This window comes from Sander vitreus, chromosome 23, assembly GCF_031162955.1.
Source record: "Sander vitreus isolate 19-12246 chromosome 23, sanVit1, whole genome shotgun sequence".
NCBI lineage: Eukaryota > Metazoa > Chordata > Actinopteri > Perciformes > Percidae > Sander > Sander vitreus.
This window is the reverse complement of record NC_135877.1, coordinates 3,313,195-3,340,839: the sequence shown is the minus strand read 5'-3', so window position 1 is coordinate 3,340,839 and position 27,645 is coordinate 3,313,195. Positions and strand designations below refer to the sequence as shown.

Here is a 27,645-nt window from a genome sequence, read left to right as displayed (position 1 = left end):
CTTTTTGCTGTGGTGTTTCTGCCCCCCCCCTAGTGGTCGCATGTAGCTGTAACAGAACAGGAGAAACCACAGAACCAAAGTGGAAAAAGACTTTTATTTGCAAAAACCTGAACAGGATAGAACAACGTGACCCGCCGGAGGCGAATCGGCAATTTACAGCTTCCAGTGTGTCAGACCCCTGCTGTTTGCTTTCAGCTGCAAACAAACCATAAATACATAAAATACAGGTAACATACTTTGGTGAAAATATCACAGCTAGAATAAAAAGTGAAACTGTAGACACACACAAAGAAAAACAAAAGAAAGCAAACAAAAGGTGGATAGGAGTGCCCGAGGTGATGGATTCACTTATATATACGTACATATATATTAACTTTTATAATGGGTCGAAAAGGAAGTCCATTATTAAACTGATCTGAAATGTGCCCAGGATCTGCTGAGAGGGTTTTAATATCAAGTCGGACGTCTTAAAATGTGACATGACTCCACCCCTCCAGCAGCAGCAACAGTGAACAAAATAAAACAACTATTTACAGTGTTTGCTTCAGAGGTGGTTTTTAAAAAGCAAAATCGGCATCAGCATTTTTTTTGTGATATTGTATTTGCTGTCAAAATAGTAGTTATATGTATAAAAAAAATCTTGCTGCTTGACAGACTGTGAGAAATGTTTATGGGTATTGGCTTTCAAAAAAAAAAATACTGTAACTTTGGATGTAGAAGTATAATACCACATTGCAGTTTTTTTTCCGATCGCTATGACAATTTTTTTCAATACTTGTAACAACTTTCCTAAAGTCTTAACACGGCACGACATCCATCTGTGTAGGCTGTACATTTAACACATTTCTTGTACACGCAAGCTCAACCAAGACCAAAACAACAGATCTTTACTGATCAATTTACAAATGCTTTCACTCTGTATGTCAGAACAGATAACATCATGTTCTAAACCTAACGTATAGGCTAAAGTGAACAGCTGTTCACAAATAAACACAAATATACCCCCTCCATTTTATTCCATAGCTACTGAGAAACAGCTGATTGAAGCTATGCAAATAGATCAATCGCAGCTGATTGACATCTAGGAAACACACTCAGGTGTTGAGGTTCTTTCAATCACATGACCATATGTTACTGTAGTACATGCAGTGAAAGAGGACCTATTTGGGCTGAGGAACAAAAATGAACACAAAGAAAGTAAAAAAAAAAATTGCTGCACGATTGAGAGGAAGATGAGTACCGGGACAATTCTGTCTCTGTCTTTTTCTCATAGACCGTACATTCTGTAAAGCTACTCTGAGATGGGTCATTCATTTTTTTGTATTGAATTTCTGCAGCAAAAGAAACAAAATGTATGCATTTACTAAAAATGTAGAGGCTTAAAGAGAAAATGCAGTGTAAAACACAATCTATGATCAATACAATATACTATTGTCTATTATTATTGTATAAGGGCAGACCTGACATACTGTGTGATTTTGAGCATGAAATTAACTGTTTTGTCAATTGTGTGTTGTAGGTGTGTTGGTTTGTTAAGAGTTTAGGAAAGTTGTTAAAAGTATTGAAAAAAATTGTCATAGTGATTGGAAAAAACTATTACAATCTGGTAGTTTTGCAATTACTCCTATTAAGAATAATGACTTTGTACAGTCTACAGAGCAGTGGAACGGTAACATTATTACCAAGCTGTCTGTTGTAAACATTCACCACAGTTTACAGAATGGGGGGCATTTCACTACATTTGATGAGATCATTTTCCTTTACTTAAAAGCAGGATTATGTTATGTTATAACTTCTGTTGAACAGTGACCACAAGTCACAAGTGGTAAGTACAAAATAATGAAAAATTACATTTTTCCTTTCCCAAGATTTCATTCAGGACATCTTCACTTGCCGACCTGACTGAGTGTGAGTTCAATGTGGCCACAAACAGGATACAACGTACAGTATATCTCCTGGTGAGGTACAAAGTGTTTACTTCCGGTTTTACTTTAGTTATAAAACCATCTTAAACCCTGAATAATGAAGGCCATTTATTGCCCATGAATTTTTCAGAACTAAAAATGAACTGCGTTCAAGGAAAGCGCGGGCACAGAGCTCCACCTGGTTGAACTTTAGACATAGCATGCTGTAGATGTGTGCTGTAAAAAGGAAGTTTTTCCTCGCCACTGTCGCAACAAATGCTTGCTCTTGGGGGGGGGGGGGTTGGGTCTTTGTAAATTATAGAGTTTGGTCTAGGCCTACTATCAGTAACGTGTCCTTCACACTAATTTGACACTATAAATTGAATTGAACCCATCAGCAAATGCAGCTTAAAGCCTGTTGTGTCTGAAAGGCCCATTCATTGTAATGAAATTATTCGTTAAGTTTAGTGATAATGTGACTCTGTTTTCGACAATACTGAGCAAGATCCTCCAGGTATGGAAGGCCAGAAGGGACAAAAATAAAGAGGTCTTTGTTTCAGATGAAAGCCGGAGCATTTTCCTCTTGATTGTAATCACAAGAAAACAAGTCAGGGAGATAACACAACACAAAATACCTGTATATGTATATATAAAATATGTAATATGTCCCCTCAGGCATTCCGTACACCTTGAGTCAATATGTGTGCATTTGTCTTATTTCTATAAACCCATGTGCCTTTGTGGACATTCTTTTTGTTGTTATTTTTTTCTCCAGTGCCGCTCTCTCATAGCCGACACACGCTAGTGTGAAATCACCAGGATGCCTTGAAGTATCCTGAGGTCGTCTGTATATCTGAGTTAGTAACTCGAGAACTGCAGAGGCAGCTGACGTTGCTGTTACCTCTTTCCTTTTAGGCCTCAAGAGCAAAGTGATCCATTGGCAATATCATCTTCTCGCTTGTATAAAATAACACAAAAATACTCTATTTACAGGTGCTTGTGTACACATACATTTTTGTTTTTTAAATGTAAAGGCACAATCCGCTTGGGTTTTGGAACACCTTCTGAGCTTTCAGAATGACTAATATGGAATTGCGCTCTGTATGAAGTCACGTATGTATAGAGCTGGACGATATGGACCAAATACATCCATATGGATATTGTAGTGTTGACTATTGGTGCTTTCACAAAACATTTACACGATATTTCTGATAAACAGTCATCAGTAATGTGGATATGGGTTAGATGACTAAGTGGGTAAAGGCAAATAAAACGGCTAGAGCAGTCTGGTGTGTTCAGAAAATGACGTCACTTTACTGTAATGCATCCTTTAAAACCAGGAAAAGACAACAGTTGTGTCATATTGTGATATTACGATATCCAAAATCTAAGACGATATCTAGCCTCATATACCAGTATCGATATAATATCGATATATTGCCCAGCCCTACTTATTTATATAAAAACTACTGGAATAGGCACAACAGCGATTGATTTAGTGGATGTGTTTAGGCCTCTGTGTACAATTTAATTCATACTTCATCCTCAAACGACTTGATTTCTTTAAAATCCTCGTTTCTTTTTCATAGAAAACTACTGTAGAAATATACAGTATATCATCAAACAGACAGACAGCACTAACATGGGGGTGGGGGGGGGCTTGGTGGTTCTATAGAATGGATATGTTTGTGAGAAAAGTCTTCTCTGCTACAGGGACAACTATCCCAGGGTCAGGAGTGTAATAGTGCGTCCCATTTACCTCGGGAACTCGGGAGCCAGAGCTTGGAATGACGATTTTTTTCATTGTGGGGTTAGCTCTAGCCAGGATAGCCATTGTTAGCAATACCAGTAGCTGACAACGCATGACGCTGTTTTGTTTTGTTGTGCATACAGACAGTGCAGCAACATGTCCACAGATAGAAGATGGACACGACTGTGTGTACGACTGATTTAGTGAGACACAAATAAGACAGAAGTGCTAATAACTGCATGTTACTGCAGCTTTCACTGCTGCTGATGCACGGGGCAAACATGTTGGATTTTGACCTCGGGGGTTGTCCCGACTTCCCAACTCAGAAATCCGAGTTCAATGGGGGGGGGGGTGTTTCCGACTTTGACCTCGGAAAATCAGACTTCCGAGTACAAATGGAACGCACTATAAGGTAAGGGCTGACATGGAGCAAGAAGTGTGGATTCTTTTGTTTGTTTTTGTGTGGCTGGAACTAGCCAGGTCCTGTCGCTTTCTTGTCTTGCTCTTCCTTTTTCTTCTTCTTCTTCTTCTTCTTCTTCTTCTTCTCCTTCTCTGTCCCGGGCCGTCTCTACAGGTGCGTGTCCTCCTCGTCGGCTATGTCTTCCTTCAGCAGGTTGTCGATGGGGACGATCCAGCTGTCGTTGAACTCGCTGTTCAGCGCCATCTTCTTCTCCTGCATCTCCGGCTGTACCTCCATCACCTCCAGCGTCGGGTTGTCGTGGTAACCGTTCTCCACCGTGTGCAGCTCCTCCGTCAGGTGCTGCTGCGGAGACAAAAAAGGACAGAGTCCCCAATTAACTGTGTATTCATATTTGATCCTTTGCACATAGGCGTACATTTCGGGGGGGGGATGCAGGGGATCAGACAACTTTTGAACGTACACATGTTCCACCAAAACAAGTTCCTTCCAGAGGCTATTTAGCAGACACCGTGGCTCCTAAACGCCGCCCATGAGGATTGTGATTGGTTTAAAGAAATGCCAATAAACCAGAGCACGGTTTTCTCCCATCTCAGAATGCTGTGTGGATTAGCCAGACCCTCCTCCTCCGTGTTGTGGAGGAGGGTCTGGCAAAGCGAGACTACCCCAGCTCCAACCTCTCGACCATATATGTTCATTTCTGTTTTTAAAAATACAACATGGCGACAGACAAAATGCCAAACTCGAGGCTTTACAACGGCAGTCCGCAAACCAATGGGTGACGTCACTGCTGCTACGTCCGCTTGTTTTATACAGTCTATGTGTCCGAGTAAAACTCTCCTCCTACCTGGTTCTCGTTGTATGGCTTGCGGCGGTGCGAGGCACAAACAGCCAGGATGACGATCATGATCAGCAGAGCTCCGCAGGAAGCCAGGATGGCTATCAGGGTTTTGTTATCTGTTGGTTTCTTTAAGTAGAGAATAAAGATCATTTTCACACTGTAGTGGAGTGGTGGGAGATGTACTCAGATCCTTTACTTAGTAGTAGTTTAATTTATAATAAAACATTGTATTTTATAATCTACATGTGTTTTGTGTGCAACAATGTTACATTTGTAAAGTAACTAAAGCTGTCAGATGAATGTAGTGGAGTAAAAAGTCCAATATTTCTCTCTGAAATGTGGCGGAGTAGAAGTAGAAAGTGGCATGGAAAGCATAAACTCAAGTAAAGTACAAGTACCTCAACAATTGTACTTAAGTACAGTACTTGAGTAAATGTACTTAGTTACATTCCACCGCTGCTGTAGTGCCTGTTGTTGACCTGCTGCAGGAATTTCAACCACTAACCCTCCAAGTGTTTACGTCTACCATGTGAATTGGACCAAAAAAGGTGCCAGTACTCTAATTCAGCAGTTCCATGACATGATCATTGCATGTTTCTTGGATATATTTATATTCATAGGTATATCTTGTAGGGGTGACTCTAGTCTATATCCTTGACGTTCCACTTGCACGTGCTGCAGGAAATTCCGCCTGATGCATGTTTTTTCGGCCAGATGTCCATCCCCTTCCTCTTTCTTTGTGTTGGCGTTCTAACTTCTGGTGGATTTGTGAGGACTATGGTTACCTGCTCCTCAGATCTCTGCAGGGTAAATCCAGACAGCTAGCTAGACTATCTGTCCAATCTGAGTTTTCTGTTGCACGACTAAAACTACTTTTGAACGTACACATGTTCCACCAAAACAAGCTCCTTCCAGAGGCTATTTAGCAGAGGCACCGAATGAAACAAAAGGATCATTCCATTCTGTCTATATGGGGGGGGCTGAATGTCTAATTTTAAAATTTGATTGCTTGGTTTTTCCCAATAAATCATGATGTATAGCCTGTTTTAATATAAATATCAGCTGTTAATATCAATTAGAAGTAAGGGTACTCATTGGGACAAAAATCAGAAGTACCAGTACCAGAGATAGAAAGTAACAAATTAGAATTACTCACGTTAATGTAATTGAGTCGTTCTTTTTGTGTACTTTTACTTTTTAGAGTAATTTTTAAAATCTGTAATTTTACTTTTACTTAAAGTACTCATATTATGCTCATTTTCAGGTTCATAATTGTATTTAGAGGTTATATCAGAATAGGTTTATGTGGTTTAATTTTCAGAAAACACCATATATTTGTTGTACTGCACATTGCTGCAGCTCCTCTTTTCACCCTGTGTGTTGAGCTCTCTGTTTTAGCTACAGAGTGAGACATCTCACTTCTGTTCTATCTTTGTTGGGAGTTGCACATGCTCAGTACCTAGGTAAGGACTACTAGCCAGTCAGAAGCAGAGTATGAGGGCGTGTCCCTGACAGTACCTAGGTAAGGACTACTAGCCAGTCAGAAGCGGAGTATGAGGGCGTGCCCTGACAGTACCTAGGTAAGGACTACTAGCCAGTCAGAAGCAGAGTATGAGGGCGTGCCATGCTAGCAGCTAGGCGAGCATTATAACGTGTGTTCCAAAGTGACCACGTTTGTCTCTGAAGTAAAGGCTGGACTACAACAGAGCTGTTTGGAGCAGTTTGTGAACAGTGTTTTCTGTTGGAGATGGTAAGTCCCTTTGGGGGGGACTTTGGGCTTTTTCACTTTGTAAACCTATAACATACACAAAAAAGATATATAACACAATAAAGGAAAGGGAAAAAGCCAAAAAGCGTAATATGAGCACTTTACGTATGTTTCGTTTGTAGTATTGAACTTTTCTACATTTTAAATCACATTCATTTCTAAGTAAAAAAAAAAAAAAAGGAAATTAAAAAGGTCTAACATTGAGTTTTTTGTTGTTTCTTTTTTGCTTATTTGGCTTTGTGACCTTATCAAATCGCAGAAGACTGCGTATAAGATAAGATATTAAATAAGTATAAATATAAAAAAGTATATCCCGCTTTTAAAAAAAGTAACTAAGTAACTTTTACTCTGAGCTAATTTTAAATGAGCTACTTTTTACTTTTACTTGAGTACATTTTTATGCCGGTAATTTAACTTACTCAAAGTAATCATACTTTTACCTAAGTAGAATATTTTTGTACTCTTTCCACCTCTGACCAGGACTCAGTGCGGGGGGGGGGGGGGTACTGGCCCATTTCCGGCACTGATACCATCCATATATTAACCCTTACCTTGGTGATTTCTTCATAATACTGGGCTGCAAGGCTGGTTTTCACTGTAGGATGAATGTAAATGTATTTGTTAGCGGATCGAAAATTCAGTTGAACTTTCCTTTAACCTGACATATGTTGGTGTTTATAAAGGCAGGAAGGAGCTTTACCTTTGCCATTTATCTCCACATAGTCAAACTGTATTTTGTCGTTGTGGTGCTGCCATTTCAGGGTGCAGTTCCCATCCTGCAGAGTCACCAGCAGCCGCTTGCACACCTCCGCCAGATCTTTTTCCTCCTCTTTCTGAAGGTAAGAGGACACATCCGTAAACATCTCTGTAAATGAATCAACCACGTGGTTTGCTTTCCACGAATGACTGTGAGCTGATAGGCCATGGCATGGAGTGTGGAAGGGAAAGGTTAAAGGTGACAGTTGATGTCATATCTTCCTGTGCTGGGGATGTGTGGAGTATTTTGGGTGTATTATGGAACGGCACAGCTGCGTAGGCAGGAATAGAGCGAGAGAGAGAGAGTATATACCAATGAGGTGTGGGAACGAAGGAAACTAGTGAAAGGCAGGAAGGGTTCTCACTAAGACATTTTTTCCACCCAGTGACTGGAATCCTTTTTTTTTAAATTTATTTTTATAGCAAGCTTCACATCTTCTTGTCCTGCTGTTGGATCCACCCAGAACCTCCTCCTAGTGCTGGGAAGTTGATTTTTTTAATTTTCATTCGTTGTTTTTTCATTCATCTTGACATTTTTGCTTTTTTTTTGCCTATAATCTCTATTTGAACTCTTCGAACTCTGCAATAGAAAATGGTCCGCCCTTGCCTACATTGTTTCCATTGCTTATTGTGATGTCATTTCTTGCACTTCTTGTATCGTCAAATGCTTCATATCCCAAAAAAATCAGTACAGCCTATAGGCTGAAAGGTTATGAAAGTCAATAAACCATGATCATTTAGAAAAGAATTGAAATTGTTGGCATAAATAAACAAAATTGATCTCCAACTATCTAGGGAGGTCCCGGGACATGTCTGCATGTATTGAAAAAAAAAAAAGACGCAACTAATGCATTGAAAACATTGTCCAAAAAAAGAGACAAACGTTGAAAGAAGCGTCAAATACCTCGGAAAACACTCGGAAAAAAAGACATTCTTCAAACTTCGAACCATCCTGCAGGATGTTGCACATTGATTCTCCATCTTTACACTGAAATAACTCTGTGGAGTAAATGTCAGTGAAGAAAGGAGTGGAAAGGGCGTAGGCCCGCCTCCAGTGGACAGGACAATAGCTGAGGCGCGATGAGAGTCAGAGCAGAAACTGTTTATTATCACATGTATTGTTTGGGTGAATAGAAACAGTCTGATGTCTGTACCAGATTTAAAGATGCAAGACTCGAAATGTGGCAAAAAAATCTTACCTCGGGTCCGTTGTTTAGAGAATACTGCAGAAAAAAAGTCAGAAAAAGAAGTACGTCAGTCAGGAGTATTTCTATAAAAATGTTAACGTGAAGTGAACGCAAGCAAACACACCACCTCTATCTAAATCTGTGTATCGTTCCTTCAGTCGGTTTTTAAAAAATCAAATCAAAAAAAGTAAAAGATGACTTGTTTTCTCAATACTTGTTTCTAAAAACCCCAAAAAATTATGCGTTTTTCCAATTTCTTATTTTGTGCTCAAATGACAAATGGAAAAAAACTTTTTTTATTTTGAAAAACGAACGAACGAATGATGCACGGATTCATCTGCTCCACTCTGTGACAGTATGTCTTACCGAAAAGGTCTTTGGCTGAGCTGCTGTGGCAGCGGCGGTGGACATGGTGGTTGTGGTTGTAGTGGTGGTGGTGGTTTGCGGTGACGTGGCTCCAGCGTTGGTGGTCTCTGCTGTGGGAGTTCCTGCCGTTGTCAGGGTGGGGTGGGTGCTGGTGGTCCCTGCGTTAACAGCTGGCTCTGTGGTCCAGGGCACTGTCTGCCCGGTGCTTGTTTCCGTCACAGTTGTTTTATAGGCTCCTTCAACCCCAAACAATATGACAACAGTAAATACTGTATATTGGGTTAGGGGTTAGGGTAAAAACGAAACGAGTGACAAGGGGTCACAAGTAGACACTGCTTTGTTTGAAGGGGTCAGAAGTGGAAAAAAAGTTGGGAACCACTGCACTAAACTTACATAGAGTTAGAAACAACTAAATATAAAAACACACGGCCAAACACGCTACGAGTGATATGTGTAGCATTTTGTTTTATCACACCTGTTCTTGTAGCCTCTAATCATCCTCCCAATGGTCTCACCAGTCTGAATAAACAGTATAAATATATTGAAGGCATTACAATTCATTTAACAGTGATGTTTAAAAATGCTACACACAGCACTCTGGGCCTATCCCACCATCCCCCTTGTTTGTCGCAACTTGATGTCTCTTCCACTTATAAAACCACCGGCACAATGAAAATATGTAGAGCGCAAAGAATGCTGGGAAAAATCATACAGGAAAACAATGAAGAAGAATCCCTCCAATGCCACTAAACCAGAGCACGTTTTCCTCCCATCCCGGAATACTGTGTGAACTAGCCAGACCCTCCTCCGCAGTGCTGTGGAGGAAGGTCTGGCAAAGCGAGACTACAGGGGAACTTACCTCCATTGCTGTCTTGGCTCGTGGTGATGGCGGTGTGAGTCGTGAACTGTGGCCCAGTCGTATGGGCATCTGTCGAGGTCACATTCTTGTTTGTCCCCACACTGCCAGTCTGTGTGACAAGCGCTGGAGTCCCAGAGGTTTTGGGGGCGCTAGATGTCTGCAGCGCGGCAGTGGTGGAGGATACCGCTGAACTGCTGGCAGTTGCTGTAGCTTTTGCAGTTGTTGCAGCTGTTGAAGCTATGGGTGTGGTCTTTGGTTGGCTGAGGGTAATAGCAGTAGTAGTGGCACCATTACTCACTGTAGGGGTGGCACCAGAGATGGGAGTGGAATGTGCTGATGGGTTTGTGACAATGGATGCTTGTGTTTGGGTGGAGGTTGGCTTGTCTGTAGGCTTAGATGTAGCAGGCGTGGCGACCGCAGGAGTTGATGCAGGAGTTGATTTTGCGGTAGTTGGTGCCTGGGTAGTTGTCTTACTAGAACCAGTAGTTGTCGTTGCTCCAGTTGTGCCACTAACACTTCCGCCTGCCTTAATTGGCGTAGTTGATGCCAATGTCGAGAAAGTAGAATCAGTCTTTGTCACAGTAGGGTTAGCGTTTGAACAGGCGCTGTGGAATAGGAAGCCTAGGGAAGGAAAAACATGATTATTAGGTAGCGCACGCTGCTAAATGGGTAGCATGTACATCAACCAATGAGTGGCAAATATTCACCTGTAGCTGCAATAACTGATTTTGTGGCCACTTGGGCGCAGCACAACAAGCTAAAAATGGACTGTAAAAAATAATGGATGAAGATGAAAAATGATGCCAATGCAGAAGCTCCTTAAAGCTGCCTTCTATCTCATTTCCAGCAGGGGGCGACTCCACTGGTTGCAAAAAGAAATCCATTTCTATAGAAGTCTATGGGAAAATGACCCTACTTCTCACTTAATTTATTATCTATAAACATTTTTATAACGAGTTTATGGTCTCAATCACTAGTTTTAAATCTTCTTCAATATAGCTTGATGTTCATTTTGTAAATTATGATCCCATTTATTTTATGTTTTGCTGAAAACAGCTGCTGCTGGAAACTAATGATCCATGAGACTGAACCAGAACAGTAAAGGTGCGCGTCCTAAAACGTAAACTATGAGCTGAAATGCTAAAAAAGCTACGGGGAACTGTAGAATTGGGTGACAAGCATTCCCTTTCATATTTCACATTACCTGTTGACTGATTGGTGCAGCTTTAATTTAGAATTGTGGCCTTTTTTTAATGGTCACCCGGAGCACTCTGAAGTCTGAGCTTTGTCGACCTCTGATCCTGGATTTCCTGCGGCTCGGACAGCTGTAAGCTTCAGCCACATCTTCTTGTGTTTCTCTATTTATAGTGACCAGGACAGGATGCTGCACACAATAAACTTGGAAGCACCACACCCAGGCCTGCGACCCATTTGGAGTGCCCCGTGAACAATCCTCGCCTGACTCCCCGGCCAGAAAACAATGGGCTTACCCACACGTCCCACCACCCCCCAACACCCTCGCTTTCTGACCTCCACCCACCACAGTACATCCACACACAGTCACTGGATTTTCAACATACATGTGGGGTGACACATGAACTTCCACGTAGCCTTTCTAAAGTGCACTTACAGTATGTAATATTTCCATGGACCATGATGGGTTTAAACATATTTTTTTCAAGATTGTTGTTCCTAAAAGCTGACTGGAGATTTGAAAATATGACTACGTCTAGTTTCACACCGAGCCGCCACACTGCAACAGTAGTTTTAAAAAAAAACGTCTTAAATATGTGAAATAAATTATTCCCAATGGCTTAAGCCTGGTGGCTTCCGAGCAGTGCGCGACGCCAGGGTTAGCGCAGCCGCTCTCCCCCCGTAGGAAATCATTGGAACGGCCGGCACAAAGCGGTTTTGCCGCCTATCATGTGTAGGCTGCTTAACAGTGAACATCCCATCTATTATTTCGTTATATTCATTGGAAATCTGTATTACTGTACCACACAACGATGGAGTAACATAATGCCATGATGTTAACTGTGATGGATGCACAGTACAGAACATCTGCGGCCGCAGAATTCCCCAGAATGTTTCGCAGATTTAAAGCAAATTAAAAAACTAAAAACAAACCTCAGGATGTCCTTCCCGAGCATAAAAAAGTAGGAGAACGTGGCATTTTCTCCAAATAGTCAACAATTCATGGACACCTACACAACCAAGACTTAAGGCAGCAAGAAGTAAGAAACATATTTGTATAATTCCATGTAATTTGACATAACTCACTCTTACGAAAAAGCTTAAGGCACCTACAGCAATGTTCATATTCTAGGTTGAATACACTGTTCAGCATGTGAGGCTTTGCCGCTCACACTTTGCACAACATAAACAAACAATTTCCTGCAAACCAATCAGGAAGTTCCCCTGAGCTGCAGCCATAATTCCCCCAGCATGTGAATGCAGCATTAGGACGGTGTCAGTAGTAAGCAGATAAGGTCAAGTGGAGGCTGGTAGAGCCAAGCTTGTCCTGTCTCTGTAAAGCACAAACACATCATTTATCAGGCCCCAGCCTGCTGCCAGAAACACTGTTACTAAGAGAGGAAGTCTGTCAAAGTCCTCCGCTCAGAGGGCTCCTTTGATTGAGCTGAGTGTTGTGTTGTGATGTACAGTACATGTGCTGCTCACTCGTCTGAGGCTTTTTGACAGCATATAAAACATACTTTATAAGGGCTTTTCCCTCAGAATACCATAGAGCAGGGGTCTTCAGCTTTTTTTAAACCCCTTAACTGAAAAAGAGACAGAGCAGGGCCCCCATACTACATCTATTGTATAAAACTAAGTTGCATATTAAACTGGGCCTACAATAACATGTAGGGCAGCCTAAAGCCTTTATACATACCTTTTTAGTCCATAGAATACTAAGCTATTAAAATAACAAATGTCAGCATGATTTTATAAATCATGTTTTAATGTTAAACATACATGTGGCACAGTGAATCCTCAGGATGAACTGTATCTGTGGATGGCTATCTTAGTGACTACCTTACCTCAGTAAGCCTATTATCAGTGGGGATTTTCACAAATAGGATGATTTACAGTATATTTGCTAATAATATGTTAGATTCATGTTAGGACATTTTAGTTTTTCAAAACATTAACAATGATTTGGAGGCCCCCCTGCAGTGACTCTGAGGACCCCCTAGGGGTCCCGGACCCCCTGTTGAAGACCACTAGAGACCCTGAACCTGTGGTGTTCAGTATTTTCTGTCAGGAAACACAAATAGGAGTTGGCAGCAATGTGTTGAATCCTGGAGTGTTTGCGTTTGTTGTCAGTATCAGAAATGGACCCAGAAATGCAACAAACACGAGATAAAACTATGCTTTAAACTATGTGGATATGGGTGGATTTCCCCCCTCATGTATGAAACTGGAAAGAGTTTCGACATCGCATCATATCAGGGGAAGTTAGTGTGTTTTTATCCAAAGATTGACACAGTAAGTCTTTGCAGTGACCGAATCGTTTCTTGCCAACCCCACGTATCTGCCAGCATTTATTTTGGCGAGATGCCTTGAACCAATCAATTAGCCATGGTCTCATCCCACCCTGCTGTCTCTCTCTCACTCTCCCTCCCCCAGGTGTGGCGTCTTGTTTGGTGTGACCCCCGCTGACCCCAGCTGTCAATGACACATCTGTTTCTTAGAGGGCGACAGCGCCAGCTAATTTACCCAGGCTGTTTTTACCTCGCCCACTCATTCCTCAACGCACAGCCTACAGGAAAACACACACGCACTCGCGCGCACACACACACACACACACACACACACACACACACACACACACACAGACACACACACACACACACACACAGACTTGTTCCTGGTTTGTGTACATCTAGTCTCGCATTGCCAGACCTTCCTCCGCTACTAATCACCTGACAAGCCTTTATATTCCTCGCCAACCCACTCAGTGCTGTTTGTCTCCCACCCTCCCTTTACCATCGATACCTCAACCTTCCCCCTACCTCATTCCTTCATCCCCTCTTCCGTCATCCCTTCCTACTCAACCCGGTGCATACCTCTCTCATTTCTCATTCTAGGAAAGCTGCTCGATGGTTTTTGCCATTATAAAGCAAATGATGTCCCCGTCTGAAATTAGGCCGGTAAGGGACGGCATCTCCAGTACATCCTCCCGGACCAACCAACCAGACGACATCCCCTTTTTCAATCTCACCGCCATCGATCTTAAATCTTTAAACGACATGTTGTTGTGGCGTGGTCCTCGCTAGTGAATAGGGAGTTATTTCCTTTCCATCTATCCGTGCTTTGTGAAAAATCCTCTCCTGACCCTGAACGTTATAACCTCTCTGAACTGCTCACTGCCTCCATCCGACATCCGCCATGTGTGGAGCTCACTCCTACCTTACCTGGACTTTAGAGTGTAGACCAGCGGTGGAAGACGTTTTCAGATCCTTTACTTAAGTAAAAGTTCTAACACAACACTGTCAAAATGGATCGTTTCCAGTTTCTAAAACGTGAGGATTTTTCAGCATTGAGTACTTTTACTTTTAATACTTTAGGTACTTTATCCTGATGATACTTACATACTTTTACTTAATACACATTTTCGATGCAGGACTTTTGCCGGTAACAGTATTTTTACAGTGTTGTAGGCAAGGCGGCTTTATTTCTATAGCACATTTCAAAGTGCAATTCAAAGTGCTTTACATAAAACATTAAAGAGCAGTTGAAAACAATAAAAAATATAAAAACAGATCAAATACGAGATTTTAGGACGCCAGTATGGGACAATGTGTAAGCCGTTGCTCTATACACGTAATCCCCCCGCAATCCTTGGCGTTTCCAGAATGGCCAGCCCCACCGGTCTTACTTTTTAATTCTCTTTATATGACAGTTCCAATTTTAACAATTATTAACAATTACAAATATAAAAACAGATACTTGTATTAGTACTCTTACTTAAGTAAAGGATCTGAATATTTCTTTCCCCATTGTTGGGTAGTTTATTTCATAATAAACTGCATGAGTTTTGTGTGCAAAAATATTAATGCGTAAAGTAACTAGTAACTAAAGCTGTCAGATGAATGTAGTGGAGTAAAAAGTCCAGTATTTATCTCTAAAATGTAGTGGAGTAGAAGTAGAAAGTGGCATGAGAAGAAAAGACTCAGGTAAAGTACAAGTACCTCAACATTTGTACTTAAGTACAGTACTTGAGTAAATGTACTTAGTTACATTCCACCACTGGTGTAGACACTGTTGTTCTGCTGTTGGTCTGTCTCATGGTGTGAGCTGATCCAGTGGACAGTGTGAGGGTCAGACAGCAGAGGGTGTGAGAACCGACCTACTGTCCTTTCCCTGGCTCGTCTTTCTTACTTCTTGGCTCACTTCAGTGGCAGGAAACACTTCTGTTGATTTGGGCCTGCATGCGCCTTCTAATTCTATAATAAGTGTTGACTCCACCCTGGACATCACCTGTTCAGCCTGCTTCCCTCTGGGCACAAAAGTGCTTGTTTTGCCACTGACAGGCTCAGATTAATATTCTAAGTGTCTGACAACGTTACTCTTTAAGTTCTGCCAGTTGTTTCTATTGTTCTCACTTGGGTTTAGGTGTACGCTATCAATTTAGCGCCATAGGAAAGTTTGTCTGTAGCATTTGACCTAAAAAGTATTATTAAAAACAAAGTAAAGTAGAGTTGCAAAGATTAATCGATTAGTTGTCAACAATTAAATTAATCACTGACTATTTTTGATAATCGATTTAAGTTATATATATTTTCTTATAAAAAAAGTGAAATTTCTCTGATTCCAGCTTCTTAAATGTGAGTATTTATTTTGTTTCTTCACTCCTCTGTGACAGTTAACTGAATATCTTTGAGTTGTGGACAAACAAGACATTTGAGGACATCATATGTCCAATCTGAGTTTTCTGTTGCACGTCTAAAACAACTTTTGAACGTACACGTTCCACCAAAACAAGTTCCTTCCAGAGGCTATTTTGTAGAGGCACCGTTGCTCCGCGTGGAGCTTAGCGCTGCCCAAGGCGATTGTGATTGGTTTAAAGGAATGCCAATAAACCAGAGCATGTTTTTCTCCCATCCCGGAATGCTGTGTGGACTAGCCAGACCCTCCTCCGCAGCGCTGTGGAGGAAGGTCTGGCAATACGAGACTATATCGTAGACTACCCTGTGAGAAACAAGTTGTAATCCTTGTACAGTCATAATGAAGTAACTTACATTTTTGTCAGTTGATTGTTCGATCAAATTAATTACTTCATGGCACAAATCAGCCTCCATAGCCGCAGAGAGCCTAAAGGTTTCACAAGGAAAAGACCATTTGCTAAAAGTGTAACATGTCGTCTGCACACAGTACCCTGATCTACGTTTGAAGCTGGTCCTATAGTGAGCCTGTGGAGCGTGACAGTGTTTAGCTTGTATTCACTGAGACTAAGTGGAGGTCCAGAGGAGGTCAGAGGGGGCTCTCTGTCTCCCTGCCCTCTCTACAGGGGGGGGGGTCCCCACTGCTGCTTGTTCAGTGTGAGAACCACCATGTGTACGCATTGACAGTGTGGCCAGGGGGTGGAGACTGGTTGAATCCTGACTGCCATGTTGTAAATAAATGCCCCCAGGAACAAGGCCCCACACAGACTGCAACATGGAGAGGACCAGGATGGAGAGAAAAAGGGACAGAGGGGGACACTTTTATTGCTCTAGCCTGAGCAAATACTATTCATATTAGAGGAATCATGTGCTGTCATTCAACCAAAGTAGCATATAGCTGCACTGAAAAAAATGTATATGCGGCGCCTGGGTAGCTCACCTGGTAGCACGTGAGGCCCATTTACAGAGGCTTAGGCCTCGACGCAGCGGCCGCAGGTTCAATTCCAACCTGCGGTTCTCTGCTACATGTCGTTCCCCTTCTCTCTCCCCTTTTCATGTCTAAGCTGTCCTATCAAATGAAATGTCACACACAAAAAAATCCCCCAAAAAACTACATGCCACATCATAAATTACAGAGGTTGGGCAAAATAACAAGGAACACCTGAATCCAAACATGAGCAACACAATGGCATTCTTATGAAAGTGTTCGCATGATATCGAACGAAAACTTATGCACAACAATTTGTATGATGTCCTACAAAACTACAGTGACTGCAGGCTGGTCATGCGACATGGCAGTTAAGTTTAGCGGTCTTTACAGTTAACTTTAGCAGAGAAAACCGGTCTCCTTAAGTACTACTCCCGGGACACGCACACCCGTTTCCTGGGTGAAAGCCCTGTGTTTTTACTTCACTTATATGTACAAATGGTTAATGAGAACAGCCAGTATGGTGACATTAAAGTATATATATATAAACATACTTTATTGTATCTACTAAGGGAATTATTGTATTAGGATTGCATTATGTTGTCATACGGTTATGTTCATGGCACAGTTTGTGTGTGTGAGGACTATCACAGCCTAGTTATCCTTCCAGTCTGAGCATGAACACGCACTGCCCCCCCGCCAAACGGAGAGAGAGTAAATAAATAAATGTAGCTGTCGCTCCAAAGCACCGGCGGGACAATGCTGCCCCGTTAGCTTGGTGACAGCCGACACAAAGGCCCCTCTGGCCCCCACGTGCGGCCATGCAAGAATGGGCTACTGCCTCACCGCGGACCCCTGCTGCAGCCAAGGCCTTTTAGGGATTCAGCTGCCCCCCCAAGCCTTGTCCTATTGAGGGAGGTTATTCAGCTCTCTGTGGGATTGGGGGTGGGGTCTTTGCTTTACATTGTGCGCTCCAGTGAAGGGAGGTGAGAAGCTGTGAATGTAGAAACACTCGGTGGGAATAAAAGAGAGACAAGTGAAAGGGAGGAGAGAAGGAACGAGGGGGGTGAGAGGAAAGAAAGTGAAGAGGGGTTGGAGACACCGTAAATCTAACAGCCACATGGAAATGACTGACCCCACACACACACACACACACACACACACACACACACACACACACACACACACACACCTCATCGTCATCCACATACAAACTCATTTTCTAGCTATTTTCAGCAGTGCAAAGCCATTTAGGTGCACACACACACACACTCTCTCTCACACACACACACACACACACACACACACACACACACACACACACACACACACACACACACACACATTATCAACAAACAACACAAACTCCCTGTCCTTGGAGACCAGCCTGGTATGTGTGTTTATACGAGCTGCAGGGGTGTGCTGATTGTAAAAGTTCAATGTTAGAGCTTCAACCCCATTACACACACACACACACACACACACACACACACACACACACACACACACACACACACACACACACACACACACCTCCGCCGAGGTAATATGTGCATACAACATAGTATCAGGGGAGTCTCTGAAACCATTATAGCTGTGTAATTAGCAGCTATATGTGCCATATTGTAATACATAGGCTTACATATATTCGGGCTGTCAGTCGGTTAAAATATTTAATCGTCATTAATCTCATGATTGTCCATAGTTAACTCGCAAATAATCACACATTTTGTATCTGTTCTTAATGTACTTTAAAAGGGATGTTTTTCAAGTTTGTATTGCTCTTATCAACATGGGAGCTGAAGCTGGGAGAAAAGGTGACAGTTAAATTCAGGTACAAAAACGTCTAGTTAGGAAGATCACGGTTTGGATTAAAAACACCAGCCCCCTTAAGTAGTACTCCCGGGACACAAACACCCATCTCCTGGGTGTTTTCCTCTCAACTTCTTCCAGGACACAACTCGCTCCACTCCTTGAAAGCCCCATGTTATTACTTTTCATATCTATACGTACAAATGGTTCATGAGAACAGCCTCTATGGAGACATTAAAGTTTATACACTGGGGCTTTCAATCAATAATCGCAATGAATCCCTTTGATTGGCCATAGTTAACTCGCGATCAATCGCAAATGAATCCCACATTTTCGGTTCTAAATGTACTTTAAAAAGGATATTTTTCAAGCTTTACATTTTTTTAACAACGTGGGTGTAGGAGCCGCATGTTTCTCCTGTATGTTAAATGTGTATGGTCTCATTGATATTATTCCCTGATTATTATATTCTGCACTGATATTGTAGGTGGTGGGCGTGGTCACTGGGGTTTAGGCGGAAGTGATAACAGTATATCTGTTAGCTTCACCTGTTCACCTGGTTTTTGGGCTTTGACAGAGAGGGGGCGGGGGGGGGGGGGGCCTGGGAGCGAGCACCTATTCGCATCACCAAGTCATTTTGCATTTGGCAACTGCAGTACTAGTCGTATTTTACGTGTGGAGGAGTACATGATTGAAATTGGATCTTCAAGTGTTTTCTTTTTAATCTCTGTGTTTTGCATTTTTTTGGACTGCTTCCAGCTGCAACAATGGGAGAGGACAAATATGCTTGCCCTATGCCTACAATGTTTATTATTTCAAGCAGACCCTCGTCCTCTAATGTTAATCGGTCTGCGAGCTGTAGCCGCTCATTTAGCTAGAGAGTTGTCCAGGCGTCTTTGTTGCAAACTATCCAGCGTTTGCTGCCTTTGGCGGGGGGGGGGGTTCTCTGCATCGGGTGTATGCTTGGCCAGCAACGTACTCCGTTGGTATGACTCAGTTCACATCGACAGTACATGCAAATAACTTGCCATTCAAAAGACCCCTTTCTTTATCCATTTCTGCTCGAGGAGCTTTGTTTCTGCGAGCCATCCACAACGTCACTGCTGCATCCATTCCTGATTCCCCAAACTACGGAGCGGCCCGAGGCCCAAATCACAGAACACGCATGGGTTAATCGCATGTCAAAAAAACCCAAGTGGCGCTAAAAGGAACTTGCGTTAAATCTTTATTATCGCGTTCATTTTGACAGCCCTAATACACGCTGTACAAACGATTGTAAAATGATGAACAGTATGCCATATGTTTATTCATAAGTGAATACAGTAAGCGTGTTTTATTTATGGTTACATAACAGTTTATTTAAACATCATGTAGGGACAAGCTGATGTGGGGCTTTCACACACTTCTTTCTGTCTGGTAACCGATGATTCAATCATTTAGTGAGGTCAAAATAAGCTGGGATACAATCGCTTGTATGATACATGTAAATACAATCACACATGTAAATAGACCGTATTATACTTTTATTTGGAGTTCAAATGAAACAATAACTGTCTAAATATGGCTAAATACCATACAAGGTGAGTGAAAGAAGTGGGTTTTTTTGTGGTACTTTTGGAGAACAAATCCTTTAAGAGAATTAAAAGAGGTTCAGTGTGCAGGCATGTTTCATTTTTACACACCAACACACACACACACACACACACACACACACACACACACACACACACACACACACACATACATGCACACTTTGCTCGCCGCTAATGGAGCAGCAGCCGTTTTCTGTTTTCCTAAAACCTGAGAAGGGAGGGGAGTTCACACAAAGTGATGAGGCAGATGAAAAGAGTGCTGAGAAAGTAAAGGAGTGAAAGATGAAGGGAGGAGAGGAATGAGGAGGTTCTAGGGGGGGACAGAGAGGAGGAGGAGGAGGAGGAGGAGGCGAGTGAAGGTCCGTGACGGTACCAGCCACAGGCCTGATTAATGGACACCTGCGTGTGCAGCGTGGCATGCTGGGTAGAGGGGAGGGAGTGCGAGGTTACGGTAAAGGTGAAGGCGAGCATGCTCTGTATCTGCAGCATCAGACAGTGATGAAACGCTCGGCTTTACAGGGAGCAATGGTTCCTCCCCGAAGGAAACTTCCACATGCCAGCCATGCCTGGCCTTTGAAAAACAAGACCCGCTGCATCTGGACGGCGCACACACGGTTCCTAAAAAGGTCTGCCTCGGACCTTCAAGAGTCCTCGAGCCAGGTCAGGAATGTGAGTTGCACATTTCGTTTCCAACGGGTTTGAACAGAATCACGAATGACGGGGGGAATTGCTTTGCAGGTGTTAGTCTTTGCAAGGTTTTCTTCCTCTGTGGCATCATATCTGCTCTAAATCATAAAGAGCCAACTACAAATCATACATATTGCCAACTATTTTGCAAAACCATGCGGTGGATGAAGTATTCAGATCCTTCATTTAAGTAAAAGTACTAATACCACACTGTAAAAATACTCTGTTACAAGTAAAAGTCCCGCATTGAAAATGCTACTTAACCTTTGTGTTGTTCCGGGTCAAAATAGAAAAAAACATTTCCAAACTTTTTTGGGTGCTTTTTACAACGTTTTTCTATGCTTTTGACGCTGTTTCTAACGTTTTTGTCACTTTTAGTCAGGATACTGTTTTAAAAACCATTTAAACATTTTTGAAATGCTGTACAATTTAATAAAACACCCCAAATTCTATGTAAGTAATCATTCATTTTACCTGCGAAGAATGTTGCATGGGTTCTTGACATCCATGCATGCATTTGGTTGAAAGAAACCCATATTTCTGATGTAAAAAACGTTGAAAACGGGTCAAATTTAACCCGAAGACAACACAAGGGTTAAGTAAAAGTATGTAGGTATCATCAGGAAAATGTACTCAAAGTAAAAGTACTCAATGCAGAAAAATCCTCACATTTTAGAAACTGGAGAGGATCCAAACAGTTGTGTGTTTAATGGTCTAATTATTTCAGCTGGACTTGTAGGCCGTTATATTGTTGGGTAGTTCAATTTATAATAAAAACATTGTATGTTATATCGCAGTTGCTGCCCCAAGACTGTTACAACCCAACAGGTTACCCCCTGACATTCACACTATTACAGATGTAGCTCTTTTTAAGATCCAAACTCAACACTGTTTTCTATGCATTAACTGTATATGTCTGGTAACCATAACATCTTTTTTTTAAATGAAATGTTTAAAACCTTAAATTATTAATATTTACAATGATTTAGTGACAAAAGAAAAAGAAACAAATCATTGAGAACGACAACTAGATACATTATGCCCATAACGACTGAGCCAACTCCATCTGCTGATAAAAAGCTGTGAAAGCTCCAGGATCTGGAATGCACCAGCCTGACTAAATGATCACTATGTTGCATTCAAACACGCTTCAAAACAGTTGGAAGAAAAAAAACGTTCTAGCTAGCTAGGTTAAATCTTTCAAAACAATTCTAGTTGTAGTCTTGCAATGTGTGACCCTGCAAGATCCCCAGTCTTTACATATTATGACAGTCTTTAACGTTAGATGTGAGATCATTGTCTTTAGATGTGAGATGGTGTCAGACTGTAGTCTTTTCAAAGTCTTCTAGTGTATGGTAGGCATTGGTCGTTTTGGTGCCTAAACTGTTGTCGGCGTACAACGGTCATCTTTTGTCGGCTTAACTCAACTGCAACGGCTTCTGAAACGACCGGGATCTCACAGTGCTCTGTAGCTGGATCGTGTAACCTTTTCTCGGCTAAACCTAACTGAAAAGACTCAAACTAAAACTTAATACCGGTCATGTGATCGGTTGCCGTGGGACAGGCCGGCGGTCGGCGTAATTTCATACAAAATCATACAAATTTGTTTTCGTACGATATCATATGAACCAATTCATGAAAATGGGTTTAGCTAGAACTATGTTTTCCAAACGGTGTAAAGATTATGGTTATGAGGGGTCAGTAGCTGCAAACAACTCTATTTTGTTGTATGTTGTATGTGCTTTGCTCTGGAATATTATATCTGCCCGCATCTATATCACCAGCCATGCGGCTGAGTGGGAGAGGGTGGTTCAAGGCCGTCTCCTGTCGCCACGCCCTCCTTGGGAACTGGGATGTTGATAATGTTTATTTTCCCCTCCCATCTATTGTTCTCTGTTCTCTCCCATGGACAGCAAGCCAGCGCAGACACCAGATGAGTGTGCCAAGCAGGCAGCATCTCCACCGGCCGCTGGTGTGCGGACGAGCCAGGAACAGCGATCGCCTGTTATCTGGTAGGAAACGTACAAGTCATGAACCGGCAAAACACACAAGAAAGATGGTCTGCGTAGGGGTTAGGAAGTCCTGGAGAAGACTGATAACTGATGATACTGCCTCCTTCATATAACCCAGTCCAAATGATTTATTGAACCTTTGACTGCACGTTTTAAATCTTTGATTCGAGCATTGGCTTTATTTCTAACCTTTCAGATGCTAGTAGCCACAGTTAGCAGGAACATTGTGGGTAGACGCTCGGGGGTTAGAAAAGTGAAATGGCATGTTCCAAAGTAGCCAATGCAAAGAGAGGTTGACTTAGAACGGTGTGTTTATATGTAGTCAGAAGAAGAAATGCATGTTCATTCTGCCTGCAGGAAGCTGCAATGAAGCAATAGCCATTGTAAAGACACCGAACATGCCCATTTTGAACAATTTTCTCCACGGAACATAAAGGTTAACAACATATCCACACAAACCCAAACAAATGTGACGATTCCCCCCTTTAATACAGAAATGTGTTTTTGAGTTCTGGAATTTTCCAAACATTCTGCTAAACTAATAGATTGACATTTTGGGAAATGTGCTGCCACTTTTCCACATTGACAGGAGGTAATGTGCAGGACCTTTTTTCTTGGCAGGGTGCAGTAACTTCCTGAAGTCTTGTCATTACCGGGACAACCAGCTGAGACTTCAGGAAGTTACTGCACCCCACCAAGAAAAAGTCCGGGATATAAAGCCCTGTCTAGGCCAACTGGATACCACATTCAAAGAAGGTGTAATCCTGAGTCATTTCAGGGGTTTAGGCTGCTCAGAGAAAATGTATTCACATTTTTTAAAGCTGCTCTTTTAAAGCTGCTCTTTCACTATAAAGTGTATGGGAAAATGCTTTATGGGGAGGTGTGCATCACATTATGATCCTGAAAGTGGCTATACAGTGTGTCCACTTCACAGACATCGCCTCATTGAGTTTGCAGACGTATAAAGTGGTATCGATCTTCTCATCTGTGTGAAAAAAACGAAGTTAAAGTGCAAATGTGGCTCTTTTGGAGACTGGGAAACTTTCCTTGACCAACGCTGCATTCTGACATCATTGCAGTTCAATAGTGACCATATTTTTCTATCATACATCACCTTATGAAATCCCCTTACTAACAACAGCAAACAGCAGACTGTTCTGAAGTTCTGGCTTTCCGAAAGCTATCAAGTACAACAATTTCAACCACAAGTGCTCATTTTTTAGAAAGATCTGAAAGAGTACAAAAAGGCTACTCACTTGCATTCTCAAAGTTACTTTACAACTAAAACAATGCAAACAACAGTGTGCGTGTCTTTGCTGTTAGGCCCTACTTGTGATAGCCGTTAAACACACAGACGCAGATGCACGTTCACACGCGCACACACACACAAAAAAAAATGTGTCAGCCTTTTATTTTGTGGAAAGAAGCTGACGGCTTTCAGACTGAGTTTTTTGGGCCTGTATCACATGTTTTTCTTCACACGCTGGAAAAATAAGAGCCTCCCGTCTGAGTCCACCTACTGTCGTGCATGGTGAGAGAGCGGCAGGTGCATAATTAAAGAAAAACACTTTCCTCGCCTCTCAGCCGGGGAGGGAGGTCAGGGGTGTGCTTCATTATTCAGGCTCCTTCTGTCCGCAGCCGCAGCTATTGGAGGAGTGTGTGTGTATGTGTGTGTGTGTGTGTGTGTGTGTGGGAGGGGGGAATTGGGGAGCCCTTACTGCTGGGATGGTGGGAGGTGGAGGGGCAGATGTTTCAGCTCTGTAATTACCATCTTTACACAGATTTTATACAGTCCTTCCAAGCAGGTCAACCAAGGGCTGCAACATTATTTTCACTGTCGATTAATCTGTTGATTGTTTTCTCGATTAATGGATTAGTTGTTAGGCCTCTAAAATATCAGAAAATGGCTAAAATGTACAGTGTACAAGCGACTTTGAGTCCTTGAAAAGCGCTATACAAATTCAGTTTATTATTATTATTATTATTATGAGTAGATCAGTGTATCTCAAAGCCCGAGATGACGTCCTCAAATGTCTCGTTTTGTCCACAACTCAAAGATATTCAGTTTACTGTCACAGAGGAGAGAAGAAACTAGAACAATATTCACATTTAAGAAGATGCAATCAGAGAATTTTGAGACTCTAACCAATGAATCTAATATTAAAATAGTGGGTGGTTAATGTAATAGTTGACAATAGGGCTGAAGGATTTGGGGAGGAAATGGAATTGCGATTTTCCTGCCAGATATTGCGATTACGATTTGCAATAGCTACAGCTTCTACGATCACGTTAAATAAAGCAATACAAAATAAATGAAAGATCCACTGAAAATAGGACGTTTCTGTTAACAATCTTTGACATGTGTAACATTATTCCAGCATTTATCTTATGTAAAAACCCTTTATGATATTAAATATGATACTAAAAAGAGGAATCAAAAATGTTAAACCAAATGTTACTCCAAACATTCAACTAAATATTGCACATTTGATTAATCGCGGTCTTCACCATTGGCTAATTGGCCTTCTTTCAAATCGCAAATTTCGACTTGAAATCGCTCAGCCCTAGTTGACAACGTATTCATTCATCTGTGCAGCTCTTACCAGCAACACATAGAAAGAAAAGAAAAAGAACTAGGGGAGCTGTTCAATGCTGAGGATTTCACTCTCCTCAGTTCACAAATGAGAGGCACACAGAAGCAAAAAGAAGACAAAAAGGCCCGGCCCTGGCAGCAACCCTGGCTGCAGCACCTTTCAAGTTTGGCTCGCTCTCAGGCAGCATTCACTGACGCTTTCTGTCTTCTCCTCGCTTCTTACAGCCAGACTGTGTCCACTAATTGAGTAGTCGGACTTTTCTGCATTTAACATCCCTCTCGTTATATATGTACCCCTATATGTAGTTTTACATACAAAAAAAGATATATCATTTATAAAACAAATGCTTAAAATGATATTCAAAGTTAAGATGCAACTGCTGTACACAAAATAGTTTTATCTATGGTATATGACATACCTACAGTACATGTAATAAAAAAATTGGGAAGTCAACTATGATATAGTTTTTTTATTTATATATATTATATTTATTATATTATAATATATATATATATATAATATATTATATATATATTTATATCTTTTTTATTATATTATTGTATTATTATATTATAGGCCTATGCGTGCACTGTGTGTTCGTAGACATAGACATATTGTAGTCTACATTGTACAGTAAAGGATACTTGCATAACTTTTCTATAGGCAAAAAAACTTGCTACCTTTTGAGGTAGTTGTACTTTACTTACTGCATGTATTTCATAGCTATAATTACTAGATACTGATCAGCTGGGCCACACGGAATCAGCGGGCGCAGGATTCCCCAGAATTTTCCGCTGATTTTAAACAAATTACAAAAATAGATAAAATAATACTCAGAAGGTAACACATCTCCATCCTTAAACAGAAAAAAAACACAAAAAAAAACCAGTCTGCTTAAGAAACAGTCTGTGATTCATTCTGGATCACGGCTAAAAATTGTAAAATCTGTCGATTCCGTTTGGGTCTGGTGATTAGGACTATACATACAACACATATCGTCAAGATGGGGGGGGGGGGTCTAAGTCTAAGAGCTCTTTGAAGGATACAGTCTGAGTAGAACAAAACTCTCAGGTCAACTGTTCGGGTCACAAGCAGACAGCCACCTACCCCAAAAGAACAGTTGAGACTGGCATCCACCTGCCTCAGCTACAACAGGATGCTCACACATACTCATGCACCATTAAGTCCAACAAAATCATGAAATCACACAGTAGGGGAGCCATTCACAGACATAATGGCAGTGGTGGAAAGTAGGCTACATGCTGGCTACTCAAGTACTGTAAGCCTACTTAAGTAGTACACAGTACACAGTACTATCCCTTAAATTTTACGCTCCTCCATACTTCTACTTCCACTACATTTATTTAACAGCTTCAGTAGGGTTTCAGAATAAGATGTACATTCAAATATAGGCTATAGAATACAATGCATCCATCAGTATAATTAAAATATAATAATGTGATGTTTAAGTAGCTATACCTTGCTGTATTTTTTTTTGTTTTGTTTTTTTGTAATACATAAGTAACGTTAACAAACAAGTATAACATACGGAAAAAGGTTTAGGGCCACAACGGAGAATAATAATTTCCTTTACATAAATAAAGACATTTGCACCATCAATTGTTGCATACAAGTTCACCAGACTGCAGGAAATGAATTGTTTGATGCTCAATATTTCAGACTGGACGTCCCCCCAGAACCCCCCTGTTCCAATGCGTCCCCCTCAATGTTAAAGCTAAACCTACGTCCTTGCCCCCCCCGCCCCCCACGGAACCGCCACAGGTGTCTACGAACTTTAAAATCAATTGTACTCACTGAGTGAAAGCAGCAGCCCCGTCATCCTCCCGGTCGCTCTCATCCTGTCTACCCGATGGATGTATGCTTCATGCGGCGCCGCGCGCGACAATCCGTCCCTCAGTGCACCGGAGCCGGGTGATAGAGCCGAGTGTGGCCGCTGACTGACGCCGTCCTGTCACGCCTTTCTCCCTGAATTTGTATCTCGAGTAGGATGATCTCGCCCCAACGTATTGTGAACTTTTCTCTCTCTCTCTCGCTCTCTCTCTCTCTCTCTTCTTGTCTTGAAACTCAAAGCCAAGAATGCTTTTGTTTGCCTCTTCTGCTGCTGCTGCTGCTTCTTTCTATGGATTTGGGGGATCTGCTGCGGTCTCCTTTGGCTGTACCGTCGATGCTCTCTCGCTCTCTCTCTCGCGCGCGCTCTCTCTCTCTATCTAACTCGCTCTTTCTCTACCTCTCTCTCTCTCTCTCTCTCTCTCTCTCTCTCTC

General features: G+C 41.8%; 1 protein-coding gene across 2 annotated transcripts; it reads right to left on the bottom strand.

Annotated features, from left to right (window-relative positions):
- Positions 1-75: 75 nt before the first annotated feature.
- podxl (podocalyxin-like) lies at positions 76-27,645 on the bottom strand. Of its 2 annotated transcripts, none has more exons than XM_078281537.1 (8): positions 27,178-27,645; positions 9,850-10,470; positions 8,991-9,226; positions 8,637-8,660; positions 7,382-7,514; positions 7,233-7,276; positions 4,920-5,039; positions 76-4,414 (listed from the first exon to the last, which is right to left on the bottom strand). In XM_078281537.1, exons 1-8 carry the CDS (start codon positions 27,218-27,220, stop codon positions 4,223-4,225), a joined length of 1,413 nt encoding a protein of 470 aa, XP_078137663.1. In that variant the 5' UTR covers positions 27,221-27,645; the 3' UTR covers positions 76-4,222. The 2 variants fall into 2 exon arrangements, with proteins under 2 accessions (XP_078137663.1, XP_078137661.1); XM_078281535.1 differs by having other exon boundaries at positions 76-4,417; positions 27,178-27,641.

Bases quoted from the DNA above. Each gene is read 5' to 3' on its own strand.
- podxl (XM_078281535.1), bottom strand. From the start codon at position 27,220: ATGAGAGCGACCGGGAGGATGACGGGGCTGCTGCTTTCACTCA. The intron at 8,661-8,990 runs GTAAGACATACT...TTTTTTCTGCAG, and splicing joins CTCAGCCAAAGACCTTTTCG to TATTCTCTAAACAACGGACC. The intron at 7,515-8,636 runs GTAAGATTTTTT...TCTTACCTTCAG, and splicing joins CTCTAAACAACGGACCCGAG to AAAGAGGAGGAAAAAGATCT.